At 37.9% G+C, this 21,766-nt stretch overlaps 1 protein-coding gene across 5 annotated transcripts in view; it reads right to left on the bottom strand.

Moving 5' to 3' along the window:
• Positions 1-21,766, bottom strand: part of ZNF451 (zinc finger protein 451) — a 108,270-nt gene that overhangs the window by 55,482 nt on the left and 31,022 nt on the right. For all 5 annotated transcript variants that reach the window (XR_004957799.1, XM_036249218.1, XM_036249216.1 and 2 more), the window contains exons 4-7: positions 18,856-18,981; positions 14,096-14,207; positions 4,582-4,732; positions 3,016-3,142 (exon numbers count right to left, since the gene is read on the bottom strand). Coding sequence is in view for 4 of the 5 variants with exons in the window: in XM_036249218.1 (XP_036105111.1) it covers positions 3,016-3,142; positions 4,582-4,732; positions 14,096-14,207; positions 18,856-18,981 (516 nt within the window). In the remaining variant the exon portion in view is untranslated. The remainder of the gene's footprint in view (positions 1-3,015; positions 3,143-4,581; positions 4,733-14,095; positions 14,208-18,855; positions 18,982-21,766) is intronic.

The following is a 21,766-nucleotide window of genomic DNA, read 5'->3' as shown; positions in this document are numbered from 1 at the left end:
CTTTGCAGGCCAGAAAGGAGTGGCAAGAGATATTCAAGGTAATGAAAAGCAATGACCTACAACCAAGATTACTCTATCCTGCAGAGCTATCATTTAGAATCGATAGACATATCAAAAATTTCCCAGACAAGAAAAAGCTCAAGTTCATCACCATCAAACCAGTATTATATGAAATGTTGAAGGGTCTTCTCGAAGGAGAAAAACAAAATGACAATTAATACATATCTATCAACTATTGAATCTACAAACAAAATGAACAAGCAGAACAGAAATAGACTCATAGATACAGAGAACTTTTTGTTGCTTGCCAGATAGGCAGGGGCTAGAGGAATGGGTAAAAAAGGCAAAGGAATTAAGAAGTACAAATTGGTTGTCAGACTGTTGAACCTCAAAGGGAAGGGGGAAGGAAGGGTGGGATGAGATAAACCAAAGAACTTCTATGCATATATGCATAACCAATGGATACCAGCAATAGTGTGGGAAAGGCAGGAGGGCGGTGGATTTGGGGAGGAGTGAGTCAATGGGGAAAAAAGGCGGGGAGACATCTGTAATACATTCAACAATAAAGATGAGTTAAAAAAAAGGATATGGCCCTGGCCAGTTTGGCTCAGTGGTTAGAGCGTCGGCCTGTGGTCCGGAGAGACCCGGGTTCGGTTCCCGCTAAGGGCACGTACTTCGGTTGCAGTTTGTCCCCGGCCCTGGTTGGTCGTGCGGGTGACAGCCACTCGATGTGTCCCTTCACATCGATGTTTCTCTCTCTCTCTGTTCCTCTCTCCCCCCGCCACTCTACCTGAACAAAAAAATGGAAAAATGTCCTCGGGTGAGGATAAAAAAAAAAAAAAAGGATATGAAGAAATTGGAACTGCATACAGTATATTGCTGGTGGGACAGTAACATGGTAGAGTATGATGGATAACAATTTGGCAGTTCTTAAAAAAATTAAACATAATTGCCATATGACTCAGTAATTTAACTCATCTGAGAAGTGAATACATATGTCCACATAAAGACTTGCACGCTTGTTTATAGCAACATTATTCACAATCGCCAAAGTGAAAACAACCTGTGTCATCAGCTAGATGAATCGATAAACAAAATGTGGCATACATCCATACAATGGAACATTATTTGGCAATAAAAACGCATGAAGTATTGATACATGGACGAGCCTTAAAAACATTATAGTAAGTGAAAGAATCTTGTCACAAAATGGCCACGCAGTCTATGAATCCATTTATATGAAATGTCCAGAAAAGGTAAAACCAAAGGGACAGAAAGTAGTTTACTGGTTTCCTAGGGCTGGGAAGAACAGGCTAGCAAGGGGAATAATAACCTTTGATGATAGGCCCTAGGAACAGAATGAGCAACAGTGGTAGTACCTATTGACCCACAAGTGACCGTGAGGCCCACTGAAACGTAGAGTATGTCTACCACCACCAGCACCACCACCACAAAAATGGGAGAAAAGCAGAAAGCTATCTAGTGATATACCCACTGGACGATTTTAATGTCAAAAAACACTAGATACTTGCTACTCCAAGTGTGACCCAGCAGCACTGGCATCATCTAGAAGCTTGTTAGAAATCCTGAACCTGCCCTGGCTGGTTTGGTTCAGCGGTTAGAGCGTCAGCCTGCAGTCCAGAGAGACCCGGGTTCGGTTCCTGCTAAGGGCATCCTGTACCTCAGTTGCAGTTTGTCCCTGGCCCTGGTTGGGTCGTGCAAGCGGCAACCCCTCGATGTATCCCTTTCACGTCGATGTTTCTCTCTCTCTCCCTCCCACTCTATCTGAACAAAAAATGAAAAAATGTCCTTGGGTGAGGATAAAAAAAAAAAAGAAATCCTGAACCTATGGTCCCACCCTCAGACCTACTGAGTCACAATCTGCATTTTAACAAGCTATTCATGTGCACATTCAAGTTTGATTCCCAAATGATCTGTGTGCACATTAAAGTTTGAGAAGCACTAGTCTAGATGGAAGAAATTGAAAATGAAAGGAAAAGGGGAGGGAAGCAAGAGAAACAATGCAAACTGTGGATAATCTCACTCTCTGAAGAATTTGATCTTTACAAAATGGAATTCATTGGTATATGATCTTCTAGCGACCTCTTCTGGCTGATTCAAGATAGGCAATTGCATACTAGTTTCCTTTAGAGTCCTTGTGACACACTCCAAAAAAAAAAGCAATAAAGAGTATTTGCTGAGAGCTATATCTAATAGCAAATATGGTAAACACTAATTACAGAGTTCTATATTACAAGGATTTGCATATACCAGAAATCAACTTATGTCCCTTGAGATATAACACTTAATGAGGGTTATACAACACAACCTTTTAAGTACTAGATCTATTTCTTAATACTAACATTAATAAAATAATTGTTACTTACTACATGGTTCCAACATTTCAACATGCAGTGAAAAGCAGTGGACTTAAAAAGAAGGTTCCAGCCCTGGCCAGTTTGGCTCAGCGGTTAGAGCGTTGGCCTGCGGTCTGGAGAGACCCGGGTTCGGTTCCCGCTAAGGGCACGTACCTCGGTTGCAGTTTGTCCCCGGCCCTGGTTGGGTCGTGTGGGTGGCGACCACTCGATGTGTCCCTTTCACGTCGATATTTCTTTCTCTCTCTCTCTCTCTCTCTCTTTCTCTCTCTCTCCCCCTTTCTCTCTCTCTCCCCCTCCGTCCCACTCTATCTGAACAAAATATCGAAAAATGTCCTCGGGTGAGGATAAAAAAAAAAATTCAAAAAAAAAAAAAGAAGAAGGTTCCAGTTCTCATCATGTGACTAACTAACTTACAGAGCATCTTGAACAAGGTAAGTTAATTTCATAAAGCAAGTTCACAAAAGGAAGGTCTATGATAATCTTTAGGACTTCTGGTTTTCAACTATTAAGTTTACCTGCCCACAATCATTTTACTCTTCACAGACAATCAGAATTTAGATCCTTATGTATATCATTGGTGATTGCAAGCTTAAGAGCAACCAGAAAAATGATATCTACTCTTAGGACATCCTCTTACCTTAGAAAAAAGGTGATCCCTATATTGTTGTTGAGTAACAAAATTTTTATAACATACTATACAAGCAAAGGAATTGATGAGAGGTCCATGTAGTGTAATTGTTGGATCACATGGAGAATGATCAAACCTAGTTGGCAAAAGAGAGGTAACATTAGAAAAGTCCACATTATAGGGGCAGAACTATTTAGCTTTATTTAAGCTAAACACATGTACACACATTCAGAATTTTACACTTTTCTACTGAAACATTAAATTATGTTCTTCATATTCAGGAACTATCAAGTGGTTCCCATTAGCCATGCAGTCCCTTCAGACAGTGACCAACAGTGAGCTTAAGATTTCATAAAAGTACTCAAGATCCAATAAAATAGATTTAGGCATGTCTTGCCAAAATAGTACACTTACATTTTTAAATCTATAGAGCCATCATCTTTTCTTCTTGCCTTATTTACCATAAAACTCACAAATAATTTAAAATGAATAACTGGAATAATCATCTCAATCAAGATTTCTGACACACCTCCATTTCCTAAAAATGGCTTTTAATCCTTCTAATGTTCACTTTGACCATATAAAAATTTGTCATTTTAAACTGCTTCGAATACTTTTAAAAATAGTTAGGATATAGTATTCTGCCCTCTTACTTGTAGACTGCTTGAAGCTGCCTCTAGAAACCTCTCTTAGTAAGGAAAGACATAAGTAGGGTGAGGAATCTGATAAAGATAATGGCTTTAAGCCCAGGTGGTGTGGCTCAGTGGTTAAGTGTTGACCCATGCACCAAGAGGTCACCAGTTCGATTCCTGGTCAGGGCACATGCCAGATTGTGGGCCCAAACCCCAGTGGGGGGCACGCAGGAGGCGACCAATTGATGTTCTCGCTCATCTATGTGTCTATCTCTCTCCCTTCCTCTCTTTAAAATCAATTTTAAAAAATTAAAAAAAAAAAAGAGATAATGGCTTAGAGCCCCAAACTCTCAATTTTTAAACTATTAAAAGGGGATTGTGAAGACAAGAATGTTTATTGACTTCAATACTGCCTTTCTTAATTTTTATATTCATGCTCTACTATTCAAAAATCCAGTAAATTAATAAGATGGGTTTTATAAATAAAATATTTGTTGATATTGCTACATTTGGTTTGCCTTTACCATTTATTTTGTAATGCTATATTAACTTTCTTTAAAGTAGGCTAAATATCTGTAAGTGCTTTATGTCTCTTTAAATTTGCATTTATAGGTTACATTTCCCTAAAACTGATCCAACTGCATAGCAATGCAAAAAGTCTGTTCAGAATTTTATGAGACATTTTAGGAATAAATACATATTTAAAAACCACATGCCTTTAAAGACAAAATACGACTAGAAAAATCTGACGTCAAGTCTTCTAGGAAACCTAAAATTGTAAGTAATCACATAATAATTACCATAAAAGCACAAAACAATTTGAATTTGGAATATAAAGCTATAATCACAATGGCAGAGGCACATCATACTTTCATTTTAAGAAATCACTTTGTAACTCACTTGATCTTCATTCAGTATCCACTATTCTCAATAGCATACTTACCTTTTTAAATGTCCTAAGAGAAGGTGTCCATTATCAAATTCCTTGTTACAGTGCATTATGGGACATGAAATTGGTTTCTCAGACACCCGCATTTGGCCTCCTCTTCGGAATGAACTTTTTGTTCCAGAATTAATTGTGCCTGTTTTGAGTCCTGCATCATTGGAATATAAATTCTTAATTTCCTATTTTAGATATCTGTCCTTTGGACTGGTAATCAAAATTATGACAAAACAATGAAAAGTCAACCATGTGTATCATAATCAAATGCTTATAAGCTTTCTTATAAAAGATGTAATAACCGCCCTGGCCAGTTTGGCTCAGCGGTTAGAGCGTCGGCCTGTGGTCCAGAGAGACTGGGGTTCAGATGCCGCTAAGGGCATGTACCTCGGTTGCAGTTTGTCCCCGGCCCTGGTAGGTCGTGCGGGTGGCAGCCACTCGATGTGTTCCTTTCACGTCGATGTTTCTCTCTCTCTCTCTGTTCCTCTCTCTCCCTCCCACTCTACCTGGGCAAAAAATGGAAAAATGTCCTCGGGTGAGGATAAAAAAAAAAAAGGATGTAATAACCTAAAAATAAATAGTTATTAGGGACAAGGAAAACAGTTAACACCTCTAAGTAACCTTCTCTGGAGGAAAACAATCTGTTTCCTTAAATTCAACAAAAGATCAAATGCTTAGAAAGTCAGATGCTCTAGCTCCCATCTTTTCATTTATATAAGTTTGCAAAGATCTTTTATTCTCACTCTTATTTTCTCTTTTAACTATCTTAAACACGTTATAAGGTGTAGCTATATTCTAGAGGACCCGGGTTCTATGAAAAGTGTGTTAAACTATGTAACTGAGAGGGCAGGGGAAGAAGAGTGATACTTTCTGAGGAATCCAGCTACTGATCAATCAGCTCCAACCTGGACATCAAGTAATACAAGTGTCAGTAATAGCAAATTTCTAGAACACAAAGCAGAGATTTACTTTTATCTCTCTTCTTTCTATTTATCCTACTTTGTCTCTTTCCCTTTTCTCCTTTTAAAGCCAGTTAGAAAATAGTTTGCCCATCATCACCTTTCTTAATTCCCTCTTATTCTGGTCCATTCTTCTTCCCGTTTCTTTCTTTATCATCTTGGTCTTACAGTCACATAACTCTTGTAGACCAATACCCCTGGTCAAATTTTGTTCTCATGGAACTCCCAATACATGATATACAATGGAAAATTTACAATTATGTTGTATAAATAAAGAATTCTAAAAACTGCCAGGAGGATTCTAATATAAAGATAGTTGGATTTTTGTCTCTTTTATTATTATTTCTTGTGGCTTTTTCAATTAAATGTCTTGAATATTTCATCAAAAACTGGGTATGTATCTTTTTTTTAATACTATTTCTTTTTTTATTGATTTCAGAGAGAGGAAGTAGGGAGAGGGAGAGAAAGAGAAAGATGTGAGAGAGAAACATCGATCAGCTGCTTCTGCACATATCACGATTGGTGATCGAATCCACAACCTGGGTATGTGCCCTGACCAGGAATCAAACCCGCCACCTTTTGTGTGAGAGACGATGCTCCAACCAACTGAGCTACACCAGCCGGAGGGTGAGGTGCAAGGGACAAAGGGACGGGGCGGGGAGGGGGAGAGGGTGTATTTATCTGTATGACAGTTTCTACAAAGCTGCTAGGCATTTAACTAGAGAATGTTATTCCTTTAACATCATTTAGTTTTAAGATCCCAAAATGGTTATATATGTTTAAGGTTTCAACTGCTTTCTGCTGTTTTAGTCCTTCTGGGGGGAATGCCACTAGTAAAAGCTGCCAAAATGCTTATAAATGTGTTCAATCAATAATGAACATCACAACATTAATTATATTTTAACCTTAAAGAGGCATTAAATGATAATACACCTTTTTATCTTTAATTTTTTAATTTTTAAAGCCTCACCCAAGGATATTTTTCCATTTATATTCAGATAGAGTGGGGGTGGGGAGAGGGAAGGAGAAAGAGAGAGAAACATCAATGTTAGAGATACACACTGATTGGTTGCCTCCCTCATGATTTCAACCAGGGCCGGAGACCGAACCACAACCAAAGTACGGTGCCCTTGACGGGAACTGAACCCGCGACTCTTTGGTCCTTGGGCCAACGCACTAACCACTAAGCCAAACCGGCCAGGGTTATCCTTAATTTTTTAATGCAGTCAGAATTAGGACAATTTTTATTTATTGTCCATCCACATTCCAGATGTTGCACATTAAGACTTTTATTTAGCCAAATAGAAAACAATCAGTTGAAAGAAAATAAGCTTTACCCATGGAAAGGCAAAGTACAGAGAGATTTAAACAGCTCTTTTTCTTAAAAAGTGTACAGAGCACAGTTTTTAAGTTATTAAGTATTCAAATGTATGCAAACTGGCCTAACTGTAAAGGTCTATAAAAGATAGGCTTCTAAAATTTCGAGTAATTATAAAAAAAGTAGTTAAACTACTTCTAATAAAAACACTGAATTATAACCGCAGACACTTTGGAATAGATTCAATGAGTCCCTTAATGCTACTGAGAAGTAGAATCTCACTTTTTATTATTTTTTATTTTTTTCCCTTTATTGGTTTTTGGAGAGAGAGGAAGTGAAAGGGAGAGACAGAAACACTGATGAGCGAGAACATCGACTGGCCACCTCCCACATGCCCCCCACCGGGGTTCAGGCCTACAATCTAGGCATATGTCCTGGCCAGGAATCGAACCAGTGACCTCTTTATGCATGGGTTGATGCTCAACCACTGAGCCACACTGGCCGGACAGAATCTCACTTTTTAAAATTAAAGAGTACAATGATCATCTGCTTTCCCTAGCTATACACTCTTCAAAGATCTCACCACTCCCGTTTATGAAAGATAAATGACCGTACCAAACATAGCCAATGCTAAAGCAACTGTTCCAGCAATCGATCCCAAACTTCAGTTTTACAGTGTAGCAGGGACCAAGCAAAAAGATGAAACAATCACATAAAAAGAACATAACTAAAGACCTAAACTCCAGGCTCAAGCATATCAGCTACTGCTGAACCAGGGATGATCTAAAGATACATAAAATACCAAGTCTTGCCAAGAACCATAAAGACACAGCTAACTGACTCATTTGTTTTAACTTGGCCTGCCCAGGTAAATGTACAAATAGATGCTCATGAATTCAATTTACAATGAATTAAAATAGTCTGACAATCTGGAGGCCAGGGATTAGGCCTAAAGGGGCATATTACTGGCCCCAAACAATTCTAGACAGGATTTAAAAGTGTTAGATTCATATAAAATAAATGATTTTTAGAAGAGATCTTAAGAAGTGATAAAGCCTTGTAGTTCCAGTCCATTTTCCTATCAAAATGACACAGGAATCTTCTCAAAACTACAGATGCTCTAATTATTTCTGGAGGTGAGGCCCAAGCACGCATTTAAAAGCTCCCAGGTGATTCTGATACAGCCAAGGTGAAACCACAGAGCTAGTCATTAACAACTATTGAGAACTGAATGTATATCAAAAAGGATTTTTTAAAATAACCATAGCCTTAAAACAACACTCCAAGGTGCAAAACCATTTACCATAATTTCTAAGTCTCTTTTGCTAAAGTAGGTCTAGAATGCCAAACAATTCTTTTACATAGCTGAATGAAGTCACATTTGGAACACAAGTTCTAGGCTTGTTTTCTGTGTTTACGTGCAAACATTTATACAGCCTCCATTGGTATAATATTCGACCACTGTATTATTGAGCATCTCTGTACTGAGCACTCTTTTTAGGCACTGACACAAAACAGGACTAATAATTATTGGTCTCCACCCCCACAGAGCACATAGTGTGGTAGAAGAGACAGATATATCAGACATGTAAATATATCAATCAAACATAACAGAGTAAACATTATATTAGAAATGAATAAATCACTGTGGGATCAAAGAAGGCTGAGCAACCAAACTTATGTAGATTAAATAAACCTAGCAACCTCTAGTGTTGAGTATTATCTCTGTGGGGCTAACCCTACAGGCAACTACAGAGAAAAAGGTATTTTATTTAATTAATCCTCACTGAAGGATATTTTTTTTTATTATTTTTTTTATATTGCCCCCCGCCCCCCCGCCGCCCAGCCCCTGAAGGATATTTTTCTATTGATTTTTAGATAGAGTGAAAGGGAATGAGGGGGAGGGAGGGAAGAAGAGAGAGAGAGAGAGAGAGAGAGAGAGAAACATGATGTGAGAAGAGATACATGGTTTGGTGGCCTCCCTCATGACCCCAGGGATTGAACCTGCAACCCAGGTATGTGCCTTTGACCCTTCAGTCCAATGGTTCTCAACCTTCCTAATGCCGCGACCCTTTAATACAGTTCCTCGTTGTGGTGACCCCCAACCATAAAATTATTTTCGTTGCTACTTCATAACTGTAATTTTGCTACTGTTATGAATTGTGATGTAAATATCTGATATGCAGGATGTATTTTCATTGTTACAAATTGAACAGAATTAAAGCATAGTGATTAATCATAAAAACAATATGTAATTATATATTGTGAAATATTTATTTCTAATTATGAATAAATGAAATTTTGTCTTGAAGCATGGTGTAGCACAGGTAACAGTCTTAATATAACAACAGAAAACTACAATGCTACATTTTGCGACAATATGCATAAAAAGCCAATGTCAGTGTGAAGGTTGAGATTGCTTCTTTCTCACCAGATCAGAAATTCTCAGGGCAGTCTTTGCAAGAGCACAACAAAGATCATCTTCCACAACAAGTCTACTTCTGTACTTAGATTTGATAACCAACAAGCTGGAAAACCCTGTTTCACAAGGATATGTTGTTGGAAATGGAAGAAGAAGGTGCAACACAATCTCAGACAGAACAGGATATAACTGCAAACACTTGATCCAGAATTTTGTAACTGGCATTGTAGAGAAATCAGTTCTTGCTGCATCACTATTAATAAGTTCAATGAACTCCTCTTGTGCTGTCTCAGGAACATCTTCTACTATGACTGTAAATGGGCTTCTGGCAAGTGCAAATGGGGTGTCAGGTAAGATTTGGAAAGTACAATGAAACTTTGTCTGCAAGCATGTGCAAATGTTCTTTCACAGAAATTATCATCGTAATCCTTTTGTCTGGATCACTGTCATGTTCCTCAAAGAAAGCAGATAAGGTAGGCAACATGTAAATTTTATTTTCATCTGATTGGTTTTGCCAAAGCTGAAGCTTCATTTGGAATGATCGGATCTTTTCAGACAAATCAAGGCATGTTGCATTTGGTCCTTGCAGTGATAAATTTAACTCATTCAAGATGGCAAAGATGTCAACCAAGTAAGCTATTTTCTGCAGTTCACTTGCTGAAAAGTGCTTCCAACTGTGGTCTTGCTTTCTGATTAAAAAACATTTTGAGTTCATCACAAAGCTCAAAAACACATTTTAAAACTTTTCCTGTCGCCCTGGCCGGTTTTACTCAGTGGTTAGAGCGTCGGCCCACAGTCCAGAGAGACCCGGGATCGGTTCCCGATAAGAAAACGTACCTCGGTTGCAGTTTGTCCCTGGCCCTGGATGGGTCATGCGTGCGGGAGGCAGCCACTCGATGTGTCTCTTTCATGTCGTGTTTCTCTCTCTCTCTCTCCTTCTCACTCTATCTGAACAAAAAAATGGAAAAATGTCCTCAGGTGAGGATAAAAAAATAATAAAAAAAAACTTTTCCTGTCGACAACCATCTCACTTCAGTGTGAAATAGCAGAGCATTGTTCTGCGCATCCAACTCATTGCACAGGTGCGTAAACAGTCGACTGTTAAAAGTACTCACCTTTACAAAATTGACAACTTATGACACTTTTCATTACTTCTTGTAATTCTTGTGGCATAGTCTTCATTGCTAATATTTGCCGATGAATCATACAGTGAGTTCCAACACTTTTGGTGACTCATTCAGTACCAAACATTGAAATCCAGATCAATATCGTAACATAGCTGGAGCACCATCAGTGCAAACACCACAAACCTTTTCCCAAGAGATCTTATTCTCTTTGAGAAATGAACCAACTGTGTCAAATACATCATGTGCAGCAGTTGTCGTTTCTATAGGTTTGCAAAAAAGAAACTCATCTTTGAAGTCACCATCATTAATATACCTCACGTAAACCAGTAACTGTGAACAGTTTGCAACATCTGTAGATTTATCAAGCTGGATGCTAAATATTGAAAATGGAATAGATTTAATTTCCTGGATTACCTGATCAAGAATATCAGCAGACATGTCATCTATTCTTCTGTGGACAGTGTTAGTAGATAAGGAAATTGAACTCAATTTCGTGACAAATTCATCTCTGATTATAACTCGAACAATGTCTTTGGCTGCTGGTAACAGTAAATCCTCAGCAATGGTGTGAGGTTTCATAGCTCTGGTGATTCTGAGTGCCACCAAATATGAAGCTTCAATGGCTGCTACATTTTGTTTGTGGTACTTGCCACCAGTGTCAAGTCTGGCTTTCTTGAGTCCATCAGCTTTGCTTCTAAAATAGCTGGTATCCTTGCCGGCAAAGCTCGGATGCTTGCTATCAAAATGGTGTTTTAGTTCGTTTGGCTTCATAGATTCGGCTGATAGAACTTCACAACAAATAACACATTGCAGTTTCTCAATTCCTGCTGTAATTATTGAGGTAAAAACATACTGTACAAAATCCTCACTATATTTTCTTTTTTTTTTTTATCCTCACCCAAGGACATTTTTCCATTTTTTCTTCAGATAGAGTGGGAGGGAGACAGAGAGGAAGAGAGAGAGAGAGAGAGAGAGAAACATCAACATGAAAGGGACACATCGAGTGGCTGCCTCCCACACAACCAACCAGGGCCAGGGACAAACTGCAACCGAGGTACATGCCCTTAGCGGGAACCGAACCAGGTCTCTCTGGAACACAGGACGATGCTCTAACTGCTGAGCCCAACCGACCAGGGCTATATTTTCTTTTCTTAACGTTCTTCTCTATACGATCCATTGTCATGGAATGGTTTGCTAATGAAAATAATATATAACAATAGCTTTAATGATACAAAAGATGATACATGGCATAGTTTCGTCGATACAGTTCATTCAAGTTTCCTATTATTTACCATTCTGTGTTGTTGTTTTTTTACATATCTGTTACTATCACAAGGGGGCAGTATTCACATCAACCACAGCTGAATATAAAAAGACCGATCAGCAGCATCCAGACTAAGTTCCGACGGTACAGATATTTTTTTTTGCAGTAGTTGATTTTATAGTACATGATTTTACATTTACCCAGTAATTATAATTCATGAAGTATTGTTTTACCTCTAATACTGCTGCTTTCAACACAGCAGCTGTTTTTAACAGAGTAGCTGCTTTCTACACAGTAGCTGCTCTCTCTATACATGTGTGACTGGTCCGCAAAAGTACATTATGGCACCAACCCTGTCACACACACCTGTATTTGTACAGGGTGTATGTAATGGGGTTGGCGCAATGTCATCACACCAGGTACTCATATGTGGGCATATCTGTATGTGGGCACATCTGCATGTGGGCAGACCTGCCTGGAGACAGATAGAGGAGCAGTGTCTTAGGTGATCACTATGAAAGGGTTGTTCGACCCCCCAAGGGGTCGCTACCCACAGGTTGAGAGCTGCTGTTTCAGTCCATGGGCCAAGGCTCTAACTGCTGAGCCAAACAGGCCAGAGAGAGGAAAAGATATTTTAAAAGGAGGATAAGGTGCCCTGGCCGGTTTGGCTCAGGGGTTAGAGCATCAGTCTGTGGTCCAGAGAGACCTGGGTTCGATTCCCGCTGAGGGCATATACCTCCGTTGCAGTTTGTCCCCGGCCCTGGTTGGATCGTGCGGGTGGCAACCACTTGATGTGTTCCTTTCACATCGATGTTTCTCTCTCTCTCTGTTCCTCTCTCTCCCTCCCACTCTACCTGAACAAAAAATGGAAAAATGTCCTCGGGTGAGGATAAAAAAAAAAGAAAGAAAAATGTCCTCGGGTGAGGGTAAAAAAAAAGGAGGATAAGGAGAAGTGTGAATTTGCCAGACACGAACAGATTAGGTGATAAGAAGAAAATATAGTTTCAGGGAGTGTCCAGGTGTTGAAATATTTACAAATTACTGGAATTATTTTGTAAGTGGTAGTTTGAGTCGGCCCTCGTTTATCGCGGTTAATCAGTTCCAGACTCTACCGTGATAAATGAATTTCAGTGAAGTAGGATTCTTTCTTTATACAGTTGTACTATACTGTATTTGAAAACACTGTGATAGAGTGAAGCTGCAAAAGTTGAAGCGCAAAGTGGTGAGAGATGATTGTATTTTTAAAGAGCCCTCTAAACACTAACTTTAGAACAAGATATCCAGGTTCAAAGTTGAGCACTGCATGCATAGATATTTCTAATGACTTTCTACAATTAAACCTCCTGCTGAATTAAATCCACAGCTAAAGTTTCTGTAGATATCCCAAGCCTTTAAGGCAGCGGTTCTCAACCTGTGGGTCGCAACCCCTTTGGGGGTCGAACAACCCTTTCACAGGGGTCACCTAAGACCAGCAGAAAACACATTATTTCCGATGGTCTTAGGAACCGAGACACCGCTCCTCTATCCGTCTCCAGGCGGGTCTGCTTACATGCAGATACGTCCACATACAACATGTGGAACTGTACTAAAGGGATGCGGCATTAGGAAGATTGAGAACCACTGCTTTAAAGGCTTAGTCATGCAGGGGTGGGGAACTTTTTTTCTGCCAAGGGCCATTTGGATATTTATAACATCATTCTGGGGTCATACAAAATGATCAACTTAAATTTTAGCCTGCTATATTATATTTGGTCAGGCGTGTGATACTAGCTGGTATTGATTTCTTTGGCCTTATATGGCCTGCAGACAAGATGTTCCCCACCCCTGGTGGATCCTCTTCAAGACAGATTAGAAAAGTTACCATGGTGGAGCAGTCCTATTGGCTCTTAAAAATTCCACTGAATTATCTAGTAGGGAAAAATGTTTTACAGTGGGACTTCCAGGAAACTCAGGTCTGCAAAGAGTTAGAAGAAGCTACCCAGTGTTTTACATAAGCCTCCCATATGGACACTACTTACAGAATATCTACACAGGCTGCACTGACAAATAAGTAAATACTAATTCCTTAGATCTCAGCTTAAATTCCATTTCCTGACCTCAAATAACCTGTTATACACCCTCCAAATGACACATGTACTATTTCATGTAATAAGTATAAAATCACAAATGAATGAGTTATAATATCTAATGAATAAATAAATAAGCAATATCTAATGAACTCAAGGATGAGCTATATTACTTACACTCAAAATATATTTTTGCCAAAGTAGGAAGATAATTGGTAAAGTAGGCCATTATTAAGAATCACTAAAATTAAATGTCAATACTTTGCATACTCATTAGCAACCAAATAAAATGAACATAATGTCTTAAAGCTTTAGAGAAACTAGGTAACCTTAGTATTCCACTCTAATCCCTAAAGAATACCTGGCATTTTTAGCCACTGGTCCACACACAGTCTTGCTGCTTCTGTATCAGAATGTCCTCGAATAAATTCCAATTCTTGTAACCCATGAGCATGATGAAAATCAACTTTTTCCTGAAGATATTAAGAAAAAAATCAATTAACTATGATTACTAAACTGGTTTTCTTGGGAAAAAGATTTTGACACATCAGTGATCAGAAAGTACTGATTACCCTTTATCCTTGGAACTCCACATCTAGGTCCCAAAGAGACAAGTCAAAACAAAGGTTCATGTTCCAAGGCATTGATCCAGTGTTATCTATATATCTGCACAAAGTTCACTACAACTTACATCTCCAACAAGAGGGCACTGTTTAAGGAAATTATGGTAAATACATTTCATTAAAGTCATTAGAAATACTAATCAAACTTTTTCAGACTTTTGATATTAAGCAGACCACCAAGTGGTATTAAATAAATAAGCCAAACACAAACTATATCTGCAGAAGATGGAGAAGCTGAAAAGATATTACATTCAATGGTTATATCTGGGAATGGAGATACGTGAATGATTAGTTTCATTTTTAAACTTTTATACTCCCCCATTTTCCTTATACAGGGTGGGGCAAAAGTGGGTTTACTTTTAAGTACATGAAACAGTTTATTCTTGTATTTTTATTAATTATTGTATTATTTTCCATATGAACTGTAAACCTACTTTTGCCCCACCCTGTAGAGTCTGAAGTACACAGAAGACTATTATATATTTGTTCAGAGAACAAATTTACTTTGAGCAGACACTTATTAGTACCTAATATGTGCCAATATAAAGCATTTCTTGCCATCTAGATCAAAGGTTGGCAAACTTTCTCACATAAAAGGCCACACAGCAAATATTTCAGGCTTTGTAACCCATACAGTCTCTACGGTAACTACTCAACTCTGCCACTGCAGCATGAGAGCAGCCATAGATAATATGTAAACAAATGGGCATGGCTATGTTCCAATAAAAATGTATTTACAATAACAGACGGCAAGCCAGTGCCAACCATTAAATTAGATGCTTTAGACTGTTAAAGACTCTAAATCTTTCAAGTTATATTATCTATAAATCTATTTGCATATTCTCTAATCATGCTGTATCTAACAATGAACATTTATTAACCACTTACCAGGTGACAGGAACTATTGTAAAAGTATTTCAGATTAAATTCTCACAAAAACTTGATGCAATAGGTACTATTGTTGTTCCCATTTTATAATGGGAAAATGAAGTACAGAAAGGTCAAATAAATTGCCCAAGGATAAATAACAATTCTAGGATTTAAACTCTCACAATCTGATTCTAGGATCCATGCACTTAAACAACAGCGTGCCTTAAAAAGCTTATGTTATTAAAAAGAAATGACAAATTCATAAACATTAGATTTGCAAGATATAGGTCAGAATAATGAATGGCCTAGTTTGCATTAACAGGATCTTCTCTCAGAAAGAGTAAATAGAAGGACAGGGAGATTCAAATTTTTCATCTGAAAAAATTCTTCTTACAACATTGTTCAAAGTACAGCCATAAAAGACGAATTCTCAAAGATGTTAATACACATTATATACATTAATAATTCTCGTTATCAACTTAAGTAAATATAGAAACACTGGATTTAATACCAAGTTTAAAAGGTTCATTTAGTGCAGGACTTCCAAAGTCGTGAAGTACTATAATGTGCCTGTGATATTCCATCCAGAGAGTATGCAGTATCCCAACTTAAAAAACCACCGATTACTTTTTTTTTCAAAGTATGTCCTACAGGATCAGTGTTCTGAATAACATGCTATGGGAAACAAAGTTAGTCTATCCAAAGAAAGCAATAACACAAGCTTCCAGTAGACTATAAAGATTTTTTTCTTATTTACAAAATTAAACCATGATTTATCAATGTTTCTTACAAAAATCTATCACAATAAAAATTCTTAAATTAAATTAACATATTGAGATTAAATATTACTACGTGCCGGCTAGTAGGCTACTTATTTTAAGCAATTGTGAATAATTTTAAAACAATAAGTTTTCAAAAACATGTTCTCTGGCATTTCTCAGAATAGAATTTTAACTCTGTGGCCAAACATAGTCAATGCTCAAAAAACATTTGCTGGCTGAAATCTTCTCCAAATGAGCCACCTTTTTTCTGTATCACAAAGCTAGTTCTACAAATTTTAGGGTTACATCACTTCTTGCCAAGTCATCTTAACTTCTGAAATATCTATATGCAAAGCTGGTAGCTGGTTAACTAGTCAGCACAGCACATTATATCTCAGAAAGTGATTTATCCAGCAAAGATTTTAATGAATTTTTTTTTAACACCACTCCATTATAAGATAGACAATCTACTTGAACAGCGAGACACCAACCATTCACAAAGGCCTAGAATAGTTGAAAAACGTTTTCAACTATTATCTATTTTTAGTCATTGAGTTATCTATCACCCACTAGAATTCTTCAAGAATTATTTTTATTTAAGTTTCATTATCTTCCTTTCTGAATAGTTTTTGTTTTCTGTCATCTAATTTTAAAAATCGATTTATCCATAAAGGGAACCAAATATAGAAACCCCCCCCCCCAAAAAAAACCATCATGAATGAATAGCAACAATGAACTAAAGCATCTGTGTGAGTTAATTTATTCTTTAATAAAGATAATTTATTCTTTACAATTAGTTAAACAAGAATTTCAAACAAACTTTCTTCACTGCTAAGGTAAAAAGCCTTTAATACAACAAATGAATATCTACATAGATGGAGGCTAAAACTACCCTGGAGAAAACCCCTCATTTGTCATCATGACTATAAGATTCTTTTTTTTTATCCTCACCCGAGGACATTTTTCCATTTTTTGTTCAGGTAGAGTGGGAGGGAGAGAGAGGAACAGAGAGAGAGAGAAACATCGATGTGAAAGGAACACATTGAGTGGCTGCCACCCGCACGACCAACCAGGGCCAGGGACAAACTGCAGCCGAGGTACGTGCCCTTAGCGGGAACCGAACCCGGGTCTCTCCAGACCGCAGGCCGACGCTCTAACCGCTGAGCCAAACCGGCCAGGGCATGACTATAAGATTCTAAAGTCATCATGCAAGTTTTATTATTTATGTGCCTGGGAACAGAAGCTAGCACCACTCAGGAAATCTGCAGAAAGGGAGGATGGCTTGCTAACCACTCCTCTCTCAGAGAGAATTTCCCCATGACCCATAAACAACACACTTAACATAGTTTTGGGGAAGAATCTTCCTTAAAATTGAACAGTATTTTGGCCAGAAAAGAAATAATACTATTTTAAAATATCTGTATGCCTTAAATATTTTAAACATACAATTAGGATACTATGTTCTCATTTAATTGGTATTACATAATAAAGTCCTTAAACAAACATAGTTCTAAATTCAAAGATTAATGTATTCTATACCAAACTAGGAGATACTAAAACAGGGGCTACAGAAATAAATACATTCTTTTATAATAACCCTTGAATAAATAATGAAGGAATCAAAAACAGATGTTAAAAATATTATAAAATTGCCCAGCCAGTGTGGCTCAGTGGTTGAGCGTTGACCCATGCACCCAAGAGGTTGCCGATTTAATTCCTGGTCAGGTCACATGCCCAAGTTGTGGGCCTGACCCCCGGTGGGGGGCATGCAGGAGGTGACCAATTGATGTTCTCTCTCATCGCTGTTTCTATCTCTTCCTCTCCCTTCCTCTCTCTCTAACACAATAAAGAAACAACAAAACAAAAATATTATAAAATCATAGTCCTAGGAGATCATCTCCAACTCTGTTCCTTTACAGATTAAAGCCCAAAGTCTATAAAAGCTAAGTGACCTGCTAAAATCTAAATAGTTGCTGGAGGAGCCCTGATTTCAATTTCCATTTTTAAAATCCTTCTATGAAGCTTTTATTTATTTATTTATTTTACTCAATTCATCAACATTCTACTCCTAATAGACATGAGTCAATATTGAGGGAGTTTTTAAGTAATTTCATTTGGGCTTCCTAAAGTAAGTCAAAGAATATATTTATATCATGCGAGATTCTAAATTAGGCTCCATTTTCTACATAGCAGCTCTTCTATAACTCTGACTCAAATTTCTTCCTTTTAGTAATCAATTGAATCTGAAAGGACAGGCTGAAGTCCGAGAAAGTAGCCAGGCCCTATTTAGTAGAAAATAACCTTAACCTTTCAACAGCTTATATCTACAAACCTGATAAACAAACTCCACTCTTGTGATAAAGTAACCAGAAACCTTTTTTGTTCTTTATTAATTTTTAGAGAGAGAGGGAGGGAGAGGAAAAGAGAGACAGAAACATCAATGAGAGATAACACTGATTGGCTGCCTCCTGCATGCCCCCCACTGGGGATCAGGCCCACAACTTGGGCATGTGTCCTGACCAGGAATCAAACCAGTGACCTCTTGGTGCATGGGTCGATGTTCCACCACTGAGTCACACTGGCCGGGCTAGAAACCCTTTAATTGCTCACTTGCTTTGAGTAATCCAATAGTTTTTAATTCCCCAAAATAAAGTCTGCTCAAGTAATTCCATTTTCCCCTTTTTTCCTATATACATATATATGATCAGAATCCAAAAAACTAAAAACAGAGATGAAAACAGCTATTATGAATTACTACTAAATTGATGTGTTCTCTAGAGTCCAATTTTTATTACAAATTTCTCTTTACAACTTTATTATAAATGATTCTATAATTTGGTAAAACACCAATTAAAATAGCCACATACCCTGAATGCTCTGTTCTTCTCTTCTTTCTGCTGTTTCTCCACTTCAACATGGCGGGCTAGACGAGCCAGAGTTAAGGCAACTTTATCCTTCTGATGGTCAATATGGTCTTTACGCTTAACATTACCCTATAATTGAAAAAAAACACTTTCATTCTTTTTAACAAACAAATTTATCTTTGGGATAACATATATCCATTTACCAAAGAGTTATTGTACTAAAGAACTACTTACCTTCACCATTATCAAATTTCTAAGGAACTGTCTTGTGTCTTTTATATTTTATGTGGTATTTTGTACATCAGCCAATCATCCACCAGCACCTTTGTTTTCAAAGTTAGACAAACTAGCTGCTAGGACATTTACCATCTTTATTTACTATATAATCATCTGGATATTGAAAAGTTTGGCATTGCTTTGAGTTGAGTCTATAAGGTAATGCCATCAAGCCATATTAGTCCACAGTCTAAAAGTACAAACATTCTTGGCTCTGGTTTTTCAGCAATGCCAGGACAGTATTTACTTAAGAGAAACTATTGGTTTAAAAAAGCAAATCTAGCCCGGCTGGTGAGGCTCAGTGGTTGAGTGTCAACCCATGCACCAAAAGGTCGCCAGTTCGATTTCCAGTCAGGGCACATGCCCAGGTTGTGGGCCTGATCCCTAGTGGGGGGCATGCAGGAGGCAGCCAGTCAATGTTCTCTCTCATCAATGTTTCAGTGTTTCTATCTCTCTCTCCTTCTCCCTTCCTCTCTCTCTAAAGATCAATATAAATAAATAAATAAATAAATAAATAAATAAATAAATAAATAAATAAACAAACAAACAAACAAACAAGCAAGCAAGCAAGCAAGCAAGCAAGCAAGCAAGCAAGCAAATCTAACTTCTAGTTCTCGGTCTAGCATGTAAGGAGCTTAGAAGTTGTCACTCCACCTTACAATGAGCGAAAAGCTGAACAAACTGATAAGTCAATGTTTCTTCTTAGAGTCATCAAAGTGAGGTGACAGTATAAACTGCTGCCCCCAAAATTAGAGACAAGAGGCGGGGGCTGATACAAAGAATCACAACATAGTAGAGAGGAAACCCATGAGCAGAACCACGTGAAACCAGTACTGAGTAGGAAAACCTGAACTGTAATTGATGAATTGCTTGAAGCTCAGTGTATGGACAAGTCTAAGAGTTAAAAACTCTAGGGAGATCCAGTCATAGGGGGCCCTCACACTTCTGTGAGTTTACCTCCAGGAGTTCTACCAGGTTCTCACAGTAAAGACTGGAGAAAAATCCCTTCATACTTCCAACAGCTGGGAGAAAAAGTGAGCATTTTGAAATATGCCAGATCATTCTGTTCTGCTTAACAAGGTCTGCCCTTAAGAGAAAGTATTTTACCAGAGCCTAACCTGCTAGAGTTTTATCAGAGTTTAACCTAGTAGAAGGGAAATACCCAACTCTAACAGCCTTCAGCTTTCCATATGGGGGAAGAGCAATACCCAAGCCAGACCCCTCTAGCTTGCCTGCCCCACTGAGGGGAGGGACTGATAAGCACTGCTGAAGTTCACAGTCCCAGGACATAGGCTAACCAAGACAGAGACCTAATCACAGGACTAAAGAAGGCTACCACTTGTCCCATACCTTACCACTATATTTACTAAAGGCCTGTTTACCAGTTTCTTTTACTTGGTACATCATGTCCACCATTCAACAAAAAATTACAAGGCATACTAAAATGCAAAATCAGTTTGAAGAGTCAGAGCAAGCGCAGAATGGCAGAAATGGCAGGGATGCTGGAATGATGAGACCAGAAATTTAAAACAACTTTGATTAATATACTAAGGGCTCTAATGAAAAAAACTGGCAACATGCAAGAACAGATGTGTAATGTAAGTAAAAGAGATGGAAATCCTAAGAAAGAACCAATGAGAAATGCTAGAGAGATAAAAAAAAAAAAATACTCTAACTGAAATGAAGAATGCCTTTGATGGACTTAGTAGACTGCACACTGCTAAGGAAAGAATCTCTGCACATGGGGATATGACAACAGAAACTTCCCAAACTGAAAAGCAAAGAGAAAAAAGACTGAAAAATACAACAGAACATCCAAGAACTGATACAAAAGATATAATACATGCATAACGGGAATAATGGAATAAAGGAAGGAAGGAAGGAAGGAAGGAAGGAAGGAAGGAAGGAAGGAAGGAAGGAAGGAAGGAAGGAAGGAAGGAGGAAGGAAGGAAGGAAGGAAGGAAGGAAACATACATGAAGTAACAATAACTGAGAATTTTCCCAAGCCAATGTCAGACACCAAACCACAAATCTAGCAAGAAATAAAGCCCTCTTTATTCACAGATGACATGCTCTTCCTAAGAAAAATGTGCAAATAAAATAGTTTGGGGTGAAATAACCTGTGTAATTAGATATTTATAGTAGCTTTATGATTAATTGTCAAAACTTAAAAGCAAACGAGATATCCTTTAGTAGGTGAGTGGATAAATAAACTGTGGTACATCCAGGTGATGTATTATTCAGTGCTAAAAAAATAAGCTATTAAGCCGTGAAAAGATATGGAAGAAACTGAAATACATACCACTAAATGAAACAAGCCCATCTAAAAAGGTTACATAGTGTATGATTCTAAATATATGGAATTCTGGAAAATTGACGACAGTAAAAAAAGATCTGTAGTTGCTAGGGGCTGGGGACAGAGAAATAAATTAGCAGAGTACAGAGAACTTTTAGGGCAGTAAAACTATTCTGTAAAATACTATAAAGGTGGATACCCGTCATTATACATTAGTCCAAACCCACAGAATTACAACAAGAGTGAACCCTAAAGGACTTTGGGTGATAATGATGTGTCAATGTACATTCGTCAATTATTACAAATGTACCACTAGACTGAGTGATCTGGATAAGGGAGGAA

Source organism: Molossus molossus, unplaced genomic scaffold (genome assembly GCF_014108415.1).
Source record: "Molossus molossus isolate mMolMol1 unplaced genomic scaffold, mMolMol1.p scaffold_m16_p_8, whole genome shotgun sequence".
In the NCBI taxonomy this organism is placed as follows: Eukaryota; Metazoa; Chordata; class Mammalia; order Chiroptera; family Molossidae; genus Molossus; species Molossus molossus.
Note: the sequence above shows the minus strand (reverse complement) of the source record. Positions and strands in the feature narration are given on the sequence as shown.